The following is a 17,672-nucleotide window of genomic DNA, read 5'->3' as shown; positions in this document are numbered from 1 at the left end:
CCCTCCCTTCCCTTCCCAAATTCAGATGTGTTTTCCACCTTTAAAAAATTGCATTCCCATACAGCACTGGAGTAAAGCTTGGCTGTGCTCTATGATGAATGCTCAGTTCCCAGTGCACAAACAAAATTATGGCAAATGGGAGGCTTTTCTGGCATCCAAAGAAACAAGAGCTGCAGTCTCAGATTTGATCTTTTTCTTTTAAAAAAGCAAAAAAACCAAGTTAGTGGTTCCTTCACAGCCATGCGCAAAGGTTAAGTCTAGAACCAATAGTTTCAGAGTACATTTGTAAACATCAAGTCTTGCCAGAGGCAGCAGAGGATGGGCACTTCACATTTCCGTATTAAAACAGGGACTGAGTGGAAGGTATGCTTTGAACACATTTATGCAAGTCTTGCTAAATTCCAAGAAAGTGGAACAATCCATCTCAAGTCTTAGATTCGAAGACCGTATTCCAAATGTCACCAAAAAACCAAAACCGTGTGGCACAATGAAGCTTTCGTACTGTTCCTTCAAGGCTCAGTCACTGCTGTGCTTTGCATATTCAAGGTTCCGAACGAAAACCAACTGAGGCGTGTGCATATTGCTCTATGTTCAGATCTTGCAGTTTAAAAAAATTCTGGTTCAAATGGTCTGTGTCAAAGGAAAACTTGGAAATAAATAATGCTGGCATCGTTTTACCATTTTACCACAACCTTGGGCAGGCAAGTATCTCCTTTAATCCAACCGTGCAGATACCAAGAGAAGAGGCAGTTTTGTCATGAAGATTGAGGTCAGGACAATCGAGGTTCCTGAGGTAATATGTCTGAGTCCATTTCCTCAAAAGCGGGGTCAACATCGTCACCACTGCCAGACTGTTCCCTCTGCACTCCCTTCCAGCTAGCCTTGTTTAGTCCCAGGTGGCCAAGCATTGTCTGCGACAGCCTGGTGTTTGAAAACCGGGCCCATTCCCCAAACAGTGGCTCCACTAAGTAGGTCATAAAACCTTTGAAAACAAGCAAACAAACATATCCAAGTGAAAAAAACAGGGGGAAAAAACCACTCAAACTAAATATTTTAAATAAAATTTAGCAAAAAAAAACCAATGCAACAGACTATTCTCCAGTGTGCATTTAAAAATTCATTTCAATATTTCGGGCATCTTTACAAAATAATCTCTCAAAATGTAAAAGATTTTACTGGTCAGTAAAAAGAACAGCATTATATTGGATTACAAATTAACCTCCTTTCTTTCACAACAATGACCAAATAAAGGAAAATATTGGAGAACATGGGGGGAGAATCTAAACATCAGCAGCTACTTTAGAAAACCTAAATTTCTAAGAGACAGATTTTATAACAGATTACCCATAGACACTCTGAACTGTATTACACGGGGGGGGGGAAACAACAATCTTTTCACAATATTAAGCTGATTAAAAATACTGAAAAATACCAATTGGAGAAATTTTTAAACACAAAGGCCACAGAACATCAACATACAAACATTTATATACACGTCTGTGTGTACGCGCATGTGCGCTTCTTTATAGTGTCTATTTCCATGAACCAAAAACTCAGCGGTAAGAATACCAAAATTGAATCTGTCAATTACAGAAATGTATGATTTTCTAACAATCCAAATTAAAACAGTGCAGCTGATTGAACAGATCAGTTTTCGTCTCTAATTTCAAGCACGAAGTCATAATTACATTTGTCAAATTATTTTCTTCACTACGTTTTTAATTGAGTCCCATTCAATCTACATGAACAACTTCATTAAAACAGTAACTATAAGAAGTCAGCCCTCTTGCTACTTTAAATCCAACTCAAGTTAGCAAAAAAGTAATATAATGGCTATTCACGGTTCTCCATCAAATCTCTGCCCACCACCCTTTTTAAGGCTGCATTTAAAAGGAACGCTAACATTCCAGAGAGCTAAACCCAGAGAGCTGGAACCCTGTTGTGGCAACCTCGCTGTGAAAGGCACCCGAGGACAAGGGAATGAACACTCCTCCTCTTCCCAAACTGGCCACTTCAGGTGAGCAAAGTTCTGGGCAGCAGCACAGGAAAAGTCAGACAGCTGCTTCCCATGCTGTACCTGCTCTGTGAGAAAACACAGGGGCTTCGGTCTCCAGGACTGTCGGTGCAGCACCTTTCGCAAACACTCAATTCAAGGGAGAAACGTTACACAGCAAATTGAAAAAAAAGTCCTCTTTGTTACAAAGTGCTGCCGCGCACACACACACAGAGCATCTATGACCTCTAGGAAACGTATCTAAAAGGTACTTTTTTCAAACTGCATCCTGAAAGAAATCTACCAAAATAAATCGAACTGCAGTTACCAATCTGGATGTTGGCAATAGTTTCCGTCTGTCGGTCACAAAGTGGACTCACACCCAAGTGATACTTTTTTTCAATATCTCCTAAAGAAATAAAAGTATAATACAACTATTAAGTCACCAAGTCCAGACCCAAACGGAATCATCAAACACTGATAGAGGCGAGTTGTGCAAGTTGGTTAACAAGGATGGTATCCTGCAGCAGGCTGAATGCCTTTACGTCTCTCCCCCATCTCCCCAAAAAAAACAAGTAGGTCTGTCAGTGAGACTAACAGTACTTTGTATTTTTCATCAATCAATCATTAAAGAAAAAATATCAAATCACAGGTTTCCTGAAGGATTAACACGCTTCCTTGCAAAACCTCCTAGACTGCCATAGAAATGACAAATTAAGATCCCACCCTTAGCAATACGGAAGAGAACAGCTTAGCCTTCAGAAATGTCTCACTGAAGGCAATTTGTTGTTCTGCTTCCCCATCACCTTTATCTAAGAATAAGCTTCACATGATAAACACCAAATAAAGCACCGTTCCCCATTTAGCATATCCATGCACAAATTAGCATGTCTCAAGTCAGCTAAACTAGCCTTAAGAAAGGAGAAGCACACTTTATTATTAAAACAATAACAATGAAGAAAATTCACTCCATTTGTCAATTAAAAGCTTTATTTACTGCTTACATAAGTAGCCTTAACTGCATGGTAACTAAAAATCTCCTCCTCAGCTCTTACCTGCTTACCAACAGGCCTCACGGCCAAAGCTTAAATATTGAAGATACATGATGAATATTTTAAATAATTTACTGAAACCACTAGGTAAATGTAAAGTGAGCATAATCATTCATCTGAAGCACCTTTCAGGCTGAAGGATCTATTGAACCAGCCATTCTAGATTCAGATTCTAAGCAGATTCTTCGTTGGGTTTTAGTAACACCGACCTTTTGCAAGAAGTACGACCCATGAAAGTAAAAAAATCCCATACTGTACTGTAAATCTCTGTTAGTCCTAAATATAAATCCCTTTATTTGCAAGCAGCCATGACTCATAGTCGCTCTCTCCACAGTATAAATACCAACAGATACTTCTACTCTTACTTGCCTTGATGGAAGAACTCCTCTGTTACTTTTTCACTCCACTGCTTACTCAGCTCCCACGTCCGACACGGATTACAAATATCAGCACACTTCAGAGCCATCTAGTAAGTTAACATATACAGCGTTAGATCACCTCTCCCTCCAACAGAAGCATCTGTAATTATTTACTTCCTGACAGCAGATTATTTTAAGTTTTGTGAATAACAAACCTACCTACCATTTGTGCTTCTCTCTAAAATGATGTTCTATAATCATATTTAAAAAACGTTTCGGGAACTATCGGATCTCATGATCATCTCTGAGTAATATGGAAATTAAGTCAAGTCAAAGTATGTCGGGGGCACGATATTTAGTATATTCACTAGTACAGGAGACAACAAATTCAGAAAAAGAAACATCAAAGTAAGCAAACAGTATTTTCCATTTCTGGCTCTGAAGTTCACATTTTTAATAATTGTTTGCACAGGACTGAACTTATTTGTTTGTCCACTTTCTTTTATAGTCCACAATATGAACCTAATAACAAAAATTTCTATAAACCTAAAGAGACTCTCAAGGCTTTTGTTTTTAAAGCTTGCTAAACCTCTCTCTAGCACAGCTGCAAACTGATTCACAGCAACAGTGCTTTCCTTTCCTGAAATAGATTCTGACAAAGCATTTCACAGTTCTGAGTCTGCACTGGAGTCATCAGAAGAACTAAACCTTGTCTTGGAAACACAACTCTCCTTGGTTTAGCAGCTCTGAGTTATCAGACTTAACCAACACACAACATCACTTGGGAGGACTGCTGGGAGGCGGGGAGACTGAAGTGGAGGGAACAACCTTTTTGTAATGAAACAAAATGACTAAAAAAATATTTCTACTTCATTTTGAAAGTAGGAGATAGTCTGGAAGAAGTAGTATTTAGCATTTTAAGTAAATTATTTTTGACGCTAAAATGATGTGTTCAAAAATATTACCAGAAAGATCACCTGTAAAATGAAGTGACGATGGTTCGCATTCTCTAAACATAGGTCTCCTCTATCCAAATGGGATCGAAACATGGACAGATACTCATTTTGCTGACTGATGTCTGTGGCAAGAATGAGATCACCTATCTGGCTTTCCATCAGCTGTCTGAAATTAGCGATACCAAACATTCAAAAAGCATAACAATTAAGAACAACAGCCATCACTAGATTTACATGTCTTGTCATATTCATTATTATACAAGATTTATAATCAGCAATTTCACTGAACTATTTCTTGTTTTTTTGTTTTCCCTCTCTGAAAAATCCTACAACATCCATAGAAATACCAGGATGTTTCACTGGCAGCTTTCAGGAAGACTAAAACAGTTTTTAGCTTCCTCCCCCCACCCACTTTTTTTTTTTCCTTAAAAATACACAAACTAATTGTTTAAAGCTTATTTCTTGTTAAAGTAGGTGAAGAGGGTCTACTTTAAAGTTGTGGTGGCAGAACGAGAAAAGGCTGCCAAGTTTAATCTAAACAGGTGCTTGACTATATGAACACACTTCTTCAGTGTGCTCGCAGTAAATGTTATTTTCCGAATATCACATTGCACCATGAACTGCTCTACTCCAACAGCATGGTATCCAGGAATTCTTAAAATAGATCGCAACCTACGTTTTGTATTCAGAACTGCCATGCAATAATTTAGCTTGTTTTGCAAGGCTGTCTTAAGTGACAGCTTGCTTACATCTTAAACTAATCCATACTATTTTGTATAAACATACCTGTTTTCTAATGACATATGTGCAAATAAACCAGACTCTCTCAGCAACCCCACTGCTGATCTCCAGTGATGGTTCTCTAATACTGAGGTATTCTGCGAATGAAAAGGGTATTACAGGTATCAATCAATGACTTTTTCTTAAACTGAAGAGCTATATACTAAGAGTGGTACCAGACAGTTTTGTTATGTTTTCGGGGGGGTGTTTTTCTTTCTTCTTTTCTTTTTTTTTTTTCCCAAGGAGGTTAAAACTCACAAATCCTGAATACTTTGTTAGCTTGCACTTCTTTTTATCCCAGTGGCATGGAAACAATGTCTGGATTCAAACCTACCACTAGCTAAACACATCACAATTTATACTCCTTTTCTGTACTCCTCAGACATTCTCCAAACCTGGTTTTAACAAAGCAACCGATTTTGTCCTTACCTTATATAAAGTTGCTAAGTAATGGTTTGTTTTAATTAGGAAAGGTTGATTAACGCCTGGGTGATCCAAATCATGTGTGGCAGCTGCTATTAAACTGAGCAGAACATCCCATGGAGTTAAAGATTTGGAAAGCTGTAAGATAATAACCACAAATGTATTTCTGTTAGCAATGCAAGTATGCCCTTAGAAAAAGTGCATGAGTGTCACGTTTTTGTTTTTCTTTTTCAGTAATTAAAAGCCAATAGAAACTCAGAGAAAATTTTAATAATGTAAATCTAATATTCCACTGAGTTTTCACAGTATTTCCCCCCCAAAACTACAAAATTTCAACGATGGTTTAAGCATTATTCTTTCTGAATGGGAAGGTTCAATCTTTAAAAATGCTGGCACACAAAATGCTACTTTCTGGCTGGTAATGAAGTACTATTTCTAACCAGATCCTGTAAAAGCAGCAAATTCTTAAAATTAGCTCTCCATCTCATTTACCAAGTCTGTCTGTATGTGTCAATTCTGCTTTAAATGCGGAGTATATTTTAAAAAACAAAAAACTTTCATCTTAAAAGGAAGAAAAATAATGCTCTGGAAGACTTTAGAACTGTTCAGAATGGATTTCTACTCTCGCGCAAAATTATATTTCAAAGTCCACCAGGAAAAGAACCGAAGGAGGAAAATCTGCCAAAAATAAGTATTTTCAGTAAGTATGTGCATGTCGATTAAGTCCATGCAGTTTCATGCTGAGTTATTTTCACTGTTCATAGCTGTTACTACTTCTGGTTGGGAGTCTGGTCTGTGAGTTAAACTCAGTAACAAAGTCTAGCTTGCACTAAAACAGAGAGGACAGTTCTGCGTGCACAAAAGTGAAATGCAGCAAACACCATGCAAGGAAAGAAGTTCATATTCCCTGTTGCATTTGCCATCTATCATGCCTCACATGTTTATAATGTACTTTGGTGCAACAGAACCAGTAGCTTTATATGTTACTAAAAATACAAAGTCTATACTTGTATCCAAAGCATTACAAAACTTCCATCACGAGTATTAAATAAAAAATGCTCAGAGCTTCCAAACTGCATGCCATAAAAAAAGCTCATCATGTATCAGCTCTGATTTGGCTCACTGCACCAACAATTGATCTGAGAGCAGCACTGAGAAACTAAGTGGGAGGAGTGCGCAAAGAGCCTCTGAAAAACGTCCACGGACCCAGAACTTACTTGTTTTCACCTCAGAAGCAGAGCTATGCTATTCAAGAGAATACCAGATTGGTGATAATCTGCATCAAGCTAGACAACTTCTCACCTGGCTAGAGAGCACTACAGTTTTCAATTTAATACAGAAGGACAGGATTTAGCCCTGAAATTGTCCAAGACATCACTTACAGCAGACTGCCAGCAGTCCAAGTAATAAGAAACAAACACTCAACTAGCTCAGCTCTTTAAGGTCTGTCACGCTGCCCTTTTTTAGAAAGAAAGGCCAAAGAGAACCCTTGATGTCTTGCTATAAGGTGCCTCTAGCAGAAGCATACTATTCATTAACATCAAAGATGAGCAAAGCAAGGTAACAGTAGTTTCTGGAGGAAAAAACAACCACCAAACAAAAAAAAAAACCACCCCAAACCATGAATACACGTTTATTATTGCCAGCTCTAACTCAGGTTGTGATTCTATGTAAATGTCTTGGGGCACGGTGCTATGCTAAACAGCTGCAATCTTAATTCCTTACTCTGGTTCAACATGAAGTCACACAAAAGACAATGCCAGCTCAGAAGAGGGGAAAAAAGAAAAGCGTGCTGCTAAGCATGAACCCACAGCCTCAGCAACACGGAGATTCCTCCCCCGCCTTTTTGTGTTCAAAAAGTGGTTTCTGTTAGGTTTTGGGGTTTGTTTGTTTTTAATAAAAAGTGTGTGCATATACGCATATATGTATAGATGTGCACACAATCTATTTATATGCGCATGCACAAATACATGTATTTCTATATGTACATGTGATGTAAAAGTGAGAACGCTCCCTTACCTTGGGCTCTTTTAAGTAACAGTGCATGGCCTGAGTCACATCAGCAGCATGAACTGCATTATGATAAGGGTTTTGACTGTGATAATCTTCTTGAACCATAACTGCAGGAAAATAACAAATATCCAAATTTAAATAAAATAGCAATTTTTTCAAGTACCATTTTATATGTCCTTGTTAGGCACAGAAATATGCAATATCACAAGTTACATACACATAAAAGCGTCAAAGTCAATAAATCGTCAGTTGAACCAAGACCCAGGTATAAAAGATTTTTATGTGAAGAAACAGTATTTTCTAAAGTAAATCAACTACATGTAAAGTCATCTCAGAGCAAAAATTAAACAACTTGCAATCAATATATAATCTGAGATACTTTGACTTTCAGAACTTCCTAGGAAAGGCTCCCTTTGATAATCTAGCCTGTCTGAATGTTGAGGCAACCTGGAACACAAAATGAAGATGATACTATTTACCAAAGCATCAGGATGACTTCATATCATGCCTTGAAAACAGACAGGATCAGAGGAATTAGGCACTGCTTTCCTGTCATATGAAGTGCTTTTCTTTCCCCTTCAGGAGAGTGGTCATGGGAAGCCACCTCTACATAGTTTAGGCATCTTCTCATACTTGTACTCAGGCAAATTTAAGCCTATATGCAATTTAGAAAAGAATCTCATTTAGATGATGGTCTGACTAACCACTCCTAGATTTAATATTCCCTATTTAACTTCTTCCTTCCTTTCCTCCTCTATCCTCCAACTTCCTGGCTGTCTTTAAACATTATAGGTAGAATACTTTAAAGGACATTCACATTAGCTTGAGTACATAGAGTAAAAGAACTATAATGTTAAAAAGGATGGAGGGGGAGAAGATCTGAAGCACAGCAATCAAACTATATTCTAACATTTTGCCTGATACGACACGTTAGCTCTTTCAAGCAAACCTCAAAAGAACATCTTCCTGGCTGGCTACTGTCTGTCAGTCCCATTCGAACAAACATGCCCGCAACCTCTTTTCCTACTCAGTTTACAAGCCAGTACCCTCCATGTAATTGTGACTGTAACGTTATAGCATTACTGCCGTGGTATTTGTGAAGAGCTGTGGCTCATGAAAAGTCAAAATACTGTAACCATCATGTAATCTCAATAGTAGTCAATACATAGCTGACACCTCATATGGAAAATAATGAAAATAAGCATCTTCGGGCTCTATTAACCTGCAGTAGATCTCCCTTTCACCTGTTCCTCACATCCACTGCATGAATGAGGATGTCCTTGGCTTACTCCTCAATTTTTTGTGGCTTCATAGGCTGGTCCAGCTACCTGAAGTCAACAATTTTCTTAACTTACTTATTTTAATAAAGCAGACCTAGGACAATATTTTGATCGTGGTTTGCCAGAACTAGAATGGCACAACAATCCTATGTTTCCAGTAATGTAGTACTTTGGATTTTCTCTCCCCCCCGTTCAGGTCTGGAATAAGAACTTGAAAACACGCAGTAGGAGGAGACAGATCTCCAAGTAACCTTTGGAAATCACAGAAAGACTGTGTATGTGTATAAACAAACATTTATACACACACACATACATAGGTGATATATATATACACACACAAAAATAAAAAGTTGTGATCCTACTGAGGACTAAAATCAGATTTCTCTCCTTAAAAGGATTCCAGTAAGTTCTCAAATAAAGTGAATTTTATGTGGCACTATGGACCACTTGAGCTGCCCTAGTCTTCTGGAATTTGATCTTCAGATTACTTTGGACTAGGGTATGAGAGGTAGCAAAAGCAAAGAATGAACTGGGTTCATCCTAAAGAAGCTGTATTTGGAAGAAGGTTCCTTGATTGGACAGATAGGCTAGGACAGATCTAAGAAATGGTTTTCTTACTGCTATTAAGTAGAAGGCATTAACAAAAAGGGAAAAGTTGCGAATTTCAAAGCTAGAACAAAATTTTGCCTTCTTCCAAGTCTAATCTCATTTTAGTGACTTACGGCTTTGAGTAGTCATACGTAGTTAAGACTATTGTTGTCTTTTGATAACCATTTAACTAATCCAGTCATTCCTAACTGGTCTTTCATTTCAAGTACTAACCAGGAAATAAGCAAGATGAGAAAGACAAAACACACTCAGTTACAACTTGAGAAGCCTAAGACCAGATTTCTATAATCATTTTCTTCACATTCCAATATATCAGTCAAGGTCAGCTGAGCTACTTTTTTGAAACTGAAAGGAATTGTGTCCACTTTAAAACAACATGAAATGCAAGACAAAACTGAAATTTTTTAAAGCTAAAAGAGAACTAAATAATGAAAACAAAAACATTCCCTTATTTGAAAGGGGAGAAAAGCCTTCCAAATGTGATTTCTTGTCTGTTAAATGACAAGCTTTGTAACCACAAAATTGTTTTCTTTGAAACTGTGAAAGCCTGCTAAAAGGGACCAGAAACTTGTTTCTCCTGCTTAGTTAAAAAAAGGCATCCCACTCCACAAAATTAAATAAAAGGTACTGTCACAGAATCACCAAAGGAAGAAAGTCTCACACCAGCGTCTGTGTCTGTGGTATGGGGATGCAGAAAGACAGCTCTTTCAGCTGTCAAGTTTGGTTTGAATGTTCTACATCACATTTACAATTATTTCTGTTGAAGCATTCCACTGCTGCAGGCCCAAACATTCGAGTAAAATTGTCTTGCGCTCTGTCTGTGGAGAAAGTATGCCCACACAGTACAGTGCTTATTTGTAGGAGAGTTTGAGCAAGCAAGAGATAGCATCAAATTGGCACCATTCAATACGGCCAAGCTGGCATGTTCAATACAGTTAGGGAACTATATCATGAACTTCAGAAATTAAGATTAAGAGAGAACTGAAAATCAAAACAAAAAAAGGAGCTGTCTAGCCTTTCCCAATAAAAATGTCACACAATGTCATATATATGCCTGATTATTTAGATTTAATAAGTACAATACAGCATCTGCTACAAAACTACTAAACTTGGTAATATTTCCTTGGATTTGACATGGAGATTTCTATACTCATAGAAACTTTGAGAGATTGTCTCAATCAGTGTAATTTAAATCACTGCACAATCTGGACTGCATCAGTATTCTTCAAACCTTATTGCTAAACTATAACCAGCACTTCAGTTAAGGTATAAAAATGCGGATAAACAGCAATATTCATCATAATAAAAAGCTGTATTTACCCAAAAATCTACGAAGTTTCATCGTATCTAACTGGAAGTGTTCAATTAGTCCATGAAGATTAAACAGATGAAAGGTTAAGCTGACTAGACTGTTTCCTAAAAATAAGATGAAAATACTAATTCATTGGAAGCCATGAAATCAGTGACTCTTTCATAAGAAATGTAGAATTTCAAACAAATTGGTCACAAAAATTACACAAGCAAATGTCTCTACACCAATTTATGATAAATATTTCAATCCTACTGCATGACGAGATTCCATTAGCTATCTCCTCTAGTAATCACCAGTGTTTTTGCATAATCATAATGCATTCACCAATTGTCCACTGTCAACTGATAAGAGGAAAATGTTACTGAACATTAAAAAAGCAACAGGTTTCAATGTGCAAAACCTGTTACAACAGTATTCAACTTTGTGTTATGTTACATCATGATTTTTATAAACAGACATACAGTTTAAAACCGAATACAAAAATAACCAGGCGAAGGAAAAAGCTAACCAACACTATCAATTAGTGTACATTGTACATATGCTATCTCTCATTTTCATCATGTGTTTTGCTAAACTACTCCTTATTTCACACAGAACTAAAAGAAAAAGTTTTAAGTTTCTCTAGGAAACGTATACTCTTACAAGCTTACAATATACTTCACCTACTCATAGCTATATTACTACAATCACTTGCAGTGGTAAAACAAGTAAAACGGTAAGAGACAGAGAAATAGCTTGCTTATTTACTCTGCAAACAATATGTAGTGGCAGATAACTCAGTTTTGGTACATTGACAATCTTCATCTAGCAGGAATTAACCTAGCACAGACAGAAACTGAGGTACAAAAGGACAAAAATTTTTGCTAAGTCTCGCTTATTGTACTTGCATGCTTGAAGTACTTGCGTGCGCACACCACTTTCTCACAATAAGATACACAATTCTTTGAACAACATTTACTGAGTAGCTTGTTTCTTACAGGCTCGTCCAGAGCAGTTCATCAAGCAGAGTTTTATATACAGCATTCTCCCCTTACAAACTTTCAAGAACAAGACTGCCTGTTCAACATGTCCTCCTAAAATGACTAAATTAGGATGCAAAGAGGATGGTATAGAAAGGCTTCCACAATAGAAGCTGCACTGGTAGTATCAAAAATGTATTTGAAAAAAGCATATTTAAAAGGTAGAGAAGGCCTCATATAAAAAGGATGATTTCAGATTACTCCTGTCTGACAAACTAATCTGATATAAGCTATGCTTACAAACAGGTTAACTTGCACACATAGCTTTTTTTCATTGTTAACTAGTCTCAAGTTTATATAGATAGATAAACATTCTATTTGTAAAAATCCTCACTGTTTTCATTTTTTATATCCATTTCTGTATTAAATCAAACTGTGAGGATACTACTTTTGCACTAGATTAAACCAAGCATCCCTTCAAGAAAACAGGAGAGAAAGTTATCTTTTAGTGCTGTATTTTCCTTTCCGAACTTCATTTCTGTTTCTTTCTGCCAACTTTAAACACTATGACTGTATCTCTGCTACCAACTCCATTTGACTGATGTAAAACCTGCAAGAGCTGCCCTCCATTCGCTTCCCACGCTGGCACAAATGTTGCTGTGGCGCTGGACTCGCTCATCTCCTCCTTCCATTCTATTCAAAACTCAGCTTCCATTGCTGTGATTATAATACAAAACTTCACCGTACCCAGTGCAGCAGCCCTCCCTCTTCCTTTCCAGCACATTTACAGATCTCTTTTCTAACTGTTCATAACTTAAACAATACTTTGATTTTTTTTTTTTTAAACCAACTACTTCTGTAGTTCCTACCACTATTTGTAATGGGTGCACTAAACTAACCATAATATTCTCTTCCTTTTTGCATTTTGTGCAAGCTATGCGTACAGCAGCTTCTGTCTGCTCAACTCCTAATTCTCTAGGTATTATATGCCATAATTATAATACATTCATACCAACATGCCTTCTTGTTGTAATGTAAAGTAATAGAACTATTCTATCTAACATTAAATTTATCAGAAAAATACTTGTTCAATATAAATGACCTTTTGGACACAACCATATAAGTTACCAGCATTCCATAATTAAAAAAAAAGACTAAGCAAAACTATTTGTTAATTTATATCAAATTACTACTTCAAATTACTAAGAGAGAACAGCAACCTACAAAGTACAAGAAGGGCCTCTTCCACAAATCAATTATTATTATCAGTACTGACAGTAACGGTATTTTAACAGAGTGACCAGGCAAACTAGGATTTAGATTAAAGACTATTAAATCAAAAAGTACTACTCGATAAAATTTGTGCTTTTTAGCGAACAAGCAATCATATACCACAACATAAGAGCAATAGTTAAGTTATGCTAAGAGATAAAACACAAATGAAATAGGAAAAGTAAACTCACCATTTGTCAGTCTATCAAAAAGAAAAATATCAAAATTCCAATTTCCAACCTTCTCCAGCATACACTGAAAGAAAACACAAAAGCTGTCACTTTTTTCTCAGTATATGCCTATCTTCCCATAGCCCAGAGGAGTATTTAAGATTTCAGAGACTGATGCAAGTCTTAGGATTTCTATATACAAAAAATAGTATTAAAATAATAATTAAATTTGTCTGATAACTGGAAAACTTTAAAATACATGTTGCAAATTGAAAAACTGAAATACAAGTGTCTTGACAGTACTGGTTTGAGATTTTCCCTTCATCCTTGAGTCAATTTCTTAAAAGAAATACAATTTAAAACAATTAGGTTAAAAACAGAAACCATATGACAGAATAACTCTGTGTTCAGACTTCTTCCACTTTTAATTTTTGCAATGAGCTAGTAGTTAATCTCTGTGTAGTCCTCCACCTCAGTTTCTGTTTCCCTTGTTGTTTAGAGAAGAGAAATAATATCTAGATGCTTTACCAGACGTATGAGCCAAGCTTTTAATTTCTTTTTTAAGAAACTGGCTTTTGACTTTCCACCTCACTGAGGTAGCACTCCTTCACAGCTGCTCCACATAAACTGTTCTTCCAGCAACAGGGATGAACAAGAACAGCAAACAGCACTCGAGGCCTCACCGGAGTTCAGCAGTCACAATCCTTGCTTCCCCTACCTCTATCAGAAATACCTGCCCAGCACGTTTTACAAGGGATACTTGCCTTCTCCTATTCTCATTAGATTAGTAGAGCTGTTTCGTGATCCAATTACTACGTTCTAGCTTTTCTCCACCAGTCACTAAAACTCAGCTGCCAGAAGAAACAAACAGCATTAACAAGATCTTTCTGCTGTTTAATTAAATGTACATTTTTTAAAAATCCATCCTCCAGGTTATCAGGGTCTTCCTACTCTGCAGCCTGATTGTGTGTCATACGGATACATTGCATTATAAGCATACTCCTTTTCTGCGTCAAGGTTATGAACAAGAAGCTTTACACACAATCATTAAGACGACACAGCCTTTGGAATCTTGAACACAACCTGTAAACTTTGCCTGCTCAGTCCCCTTCAGCTCTATCCATCCTCTGTCCCCAATTCACTAGCCCTTCATCCAACTATTCTTTTAGTATTGCCCATCTTCCCAGTTTGCTTTACTGCAGTGTGGGTATATTAGAGCTATCACACTTTTCTTTTCTAGAAGAATTGCCTACCAAAGAAAAAGTCATTTGGCATAATAATCTTCTGATAAATCCATTTATGCATTTTATTGAGTATTCAGTAGTAGTCACTCTTCCAGATGTTCAGTAATGAGGTTAGACTAAAAAAGAAAGGAGGGGTGGGGGGGGGTGGAGGGGTAATAGTTGTCCAAATTGCTCCATTACATTTCTTAAATAGTTACATTTTTCTTTCTTCACTTTCTTCAGTTATTACAGTGCATCCTCCATTCACTACAGTTATTAAAAAAACTGCTAGCCATATAAGCTCTAAAAATCATCCCAGTAAACTTGTGGGAGGTGAAGGAGTTTGTCAGAAACCAGGTAATTTTGGCTGGACTTTATTAAGATATAGACAAATATATATACACACACACACAAACACACACACAGATATAAAAAATACATGCTGAAAATTTGTATTTGGCTGCACTATCGCTTAATATAAGATACAGTTATATACTAGCGAACATTTTTAAAAGCATAATTTAAAAAAAAAAAAATCATCAAGCAACCAACCTTTGCTTGTCCATTATAGTCATCATCTAAAATGTTTGAAGAATTTGAAACAGTGATACCACGGAAAAAACGGGAAGATCTCAGGTATCGCTGGAAACTAAGCAACCTTCTCACATTTCTCGCAGACACAGACACCTCGATTTCAGAATTTGCTACAAAAAACAAGACAATAAATACTCTCTAATAAACCTTTACAAAAAAAAAAAGACTGTTCAGGGAAGTATTGTACAACAAAGGCACTGCAATTTTTATTTTTATTGATGTATCAAATGTTTCAGTCACAGAGATTTTTTATTAATAAGAAGTACAGAGCCATGGCTTAGAAAAGAAGGTTTTCTATGTAAGCATCCTGTAAAGAAAAACAAATATTTAAAAATCATAGCTGAAACTTATCTTTTTAAGGAACTCTGTTATTGAAAGGACAGAAATATTATGGAACTTGTTTAAAAACACACACAGTATTCCAAACAAGTTCTTTTTGGAAAACTGCGCTCATGTATACACATCCGATCCATGTCCCTAACAAATCATGTAAAAGATGTTACATCAACAAGAGAATATCAGTAATTGTGTGTTAATACAGGAGTTACAAGTAGGTTTTGAGCACGTACAAATAACTTTTACACGGATTTTAAAACTCAGAAATTCTCTTAACTTTACTGGCAAAGTTTTAAACACACTGAAGTGATTTTGGTGCTTTTACAGATAATTATGCTCAGAACCTCTCCTCTGCCAAACAAGTACCACATTTACTTTCACAGCATATGTAATTCCATTTCCCAGTACAGTGAAAAGACTACAGAAAACTGTTTTAGCCTGTTTGCAAAGATTAATCCAAATATTTTCCTTTACTCTTATTAGGTTAAAAATGACTGATGCTAGCTTATGTTCAATTCCACTTGATCCAAAAATGCAGATCCTCAAAACCAACATGAGCCCAACTTTGTAGTATAGACCTCTTGCCCTTACAAGAACAAGGCATATTAGAAATTGGTGAAGTAAGCTGTTACAATTTTTGTTCTTAAAGTCAGTCTAAAATATTGTACAGGGGAAGGTGTGGCCTTATTAACAACCTCAATTAAAAAAATCAGTGATTTCTAGTGAAAGCAGTTTAATTCTACGCAAGATAAATCTTTAGCCATATAAATTCTTCTCCCTGCAAAAGTTCCAACGTACCTTCTGTTCTACATTAACTTATTAATATGTTAATTTCCAATCTACACTAATAAGATGCCTCTGAACAGAATTGACAATTGCACGAACATACAATATCTAATCAAATGCAGCAGCATTTCACATCAACAGTCTGCGCTAACAGAGACTAAATTGACAAGACTGGAATATTCTTTCACACATGCCTGAAACACTTCATCAAGGTACTGAAGTTCCCATCAGTTTCAAAGGGCTAACACAGATAACTTCACATGAGATACCTTTCTTCAGGTCATCACAATTAAGGCCAAGGGCGTTTCCTCTGGAGACACTGGTACATATGTGTATCTCTCTCTCTCCCAGTTACGTAAGCAGGTGTACTATATATGATAAAGGTTGCTTATAAAGCAACATTCACACATACAGCAGGCAAATAAATTCTGTCATGCTGCATTACTCTACTAATATTTCTAATCACATTTGTTAACATGAGGTTACAGTCTGAGCACTGCCAGCCTGCAGAATAGAGAAGCAGGGAGCGATACAGCTGTTCCTGTTAACAGAGCATAGGTTTCGGGTAAGAAGTCGTCGTCATTCCCCCCCGCCCCCCATCTTGATCCAGTCCCTTAAAATCCTCATTTCAGAACAGAAGTCATTAGGTTTGATATAAAATAATATAAAATGGGTATATTTAGGTCATAAAATGATCCAAAATGTCCACAAAGTCACTACAAAATCCAGGAACTTCACTAAATCTCAGTAAAATGAAATATTTTAAGTAGGAGAAATCGGCACTCTTCTGGAAGTACAGATAGTTTTCTTGATCATAAGTAGTCTTTTACAGATCAATAGTTAACAAAAACCTACTTTTGTTGTTATGCTACAAAAAAGTCTCACTGTCACAGATGCCACCCATTAATCTTTAGCAGAACAGTATGATGTAGGTAAAACAAGCAAACCAACAGCTTTTGTCAGCAAAGCGCACAACACCACAGAACTGCGATAATAGTATATTAGTATAGGCCTGCGTTCAACCTATATTTGTGTTCATAAGTCATCTGGGGGGGGTTGCACATGTTTTTGCTTCAGTATTTTTTCTGATGATGGTGTGGGTACAGAGGCAAATGAATTACTCCACATGTTTTTCTTCAGTATTTTTTCTGATGATGGCGTGGGTACAGAGGCAAATGAATTAGTTTTCTGTGAAGCTGAAGAGTCATTACTCTTTATTTTGCAATATGCTATTGAGACATTCATCTTTAAAATATTCTTAAACTCTCTAAATTATCATCAGTTTGTATAGTTCGTAAACCACTGCTCTTACACATTAATCCTACTCCCCCCCTTATTTTAAAAAAAAAGTAAAGAAGAAAAAAAGAAAGAGAAAAGAGCACTGCTCCAGCTGATGTAATTCAAACAAACAAGAAAGCCTACTTCATTCCAGCTTTCTTGGCAGCAATGCTGCTATTACAGAATCACAGAACAGCTGAGGTAGGAAAGGACCTCTGGAGGTCATAGACCACATCACCCAGGACCACGTCCAGATGGCTTTTGAATATCTCCAAGG

At 36.7% G+C, this 17,672-nt stretch overlaps 1 protein-coding gene across 1 annotated transcript in view; it reads right to left on the bottom strand.

Annotated features, from left to right (window-relative positions):
• Positions 1–15: 15 nt before the first annotated feature.
• Positions 16–17,672, bottom strand: part of PDE7A (phosphodiesterase 7A) — a 43,866-nt gene continuing 26,209 nt past the window's right edge. The window contains exons 4-13 of the mRNA XM_009285370.2: positions 14,954–15,105; positions 13,200–13,263; positions 10,786–10,881; positions 7,583–7,683; positions 5,570–5,701; positions 5,147–5,238; positions 4,382–4,526; positions 3,415–3,511; positions 2,322–2,402; positions 16–982 (exon numbers count right to left, since the gene is read on the bottom strand). Of these exons, the coding sequence (XP_009283645.1) occupies positions 771–982; positions 2,322–2,402; positions 3,415–3,511; positions 4,382–4,526; positions 5,147–5,238; positions 5,570–5,701; positions 7,583–7,683; positions 10,786–10,881; positions 13,200–13,263; positions 14,954–15,105 (1,172 nt within the window). The 3' untranslated portion in view covers positions 16–770. The remainder of the gene's footprint in view (positions 983–2,321; positions 2,403–3,414; positions 3,512–4,381; positions 4,527–5,146; positions 5,239–5,569; positions 5,702–7,582; positions 7,684–10,785; positions 10,882–13,199; positions 13,264–14,953; positions 15,106–17,672) is intronic.

Source organism: Aptenodytes forsteri, unplaced genomic scaffold (assembly GCF_000699145.1).
Source record: "Aptenodytes forsteri isolate BGI_AS27 unplaced genomic scaffold, ASM69914v1 Scaffold396, whole genome shotgun sequence".
NCBI classification, from domain to species: domain Eukaryota; kingdom Metazoa; phylum Chordata; class Aves; order Sphenisciformes; family Spheniscidae; genus Aptenodytes; species Aptenodytes forsteri.
The sequence above is the reverse complement of the archived record's forward strand: the minus strand, read 5'-3'. Positions and strand labels throughout refer to the sequence as shown.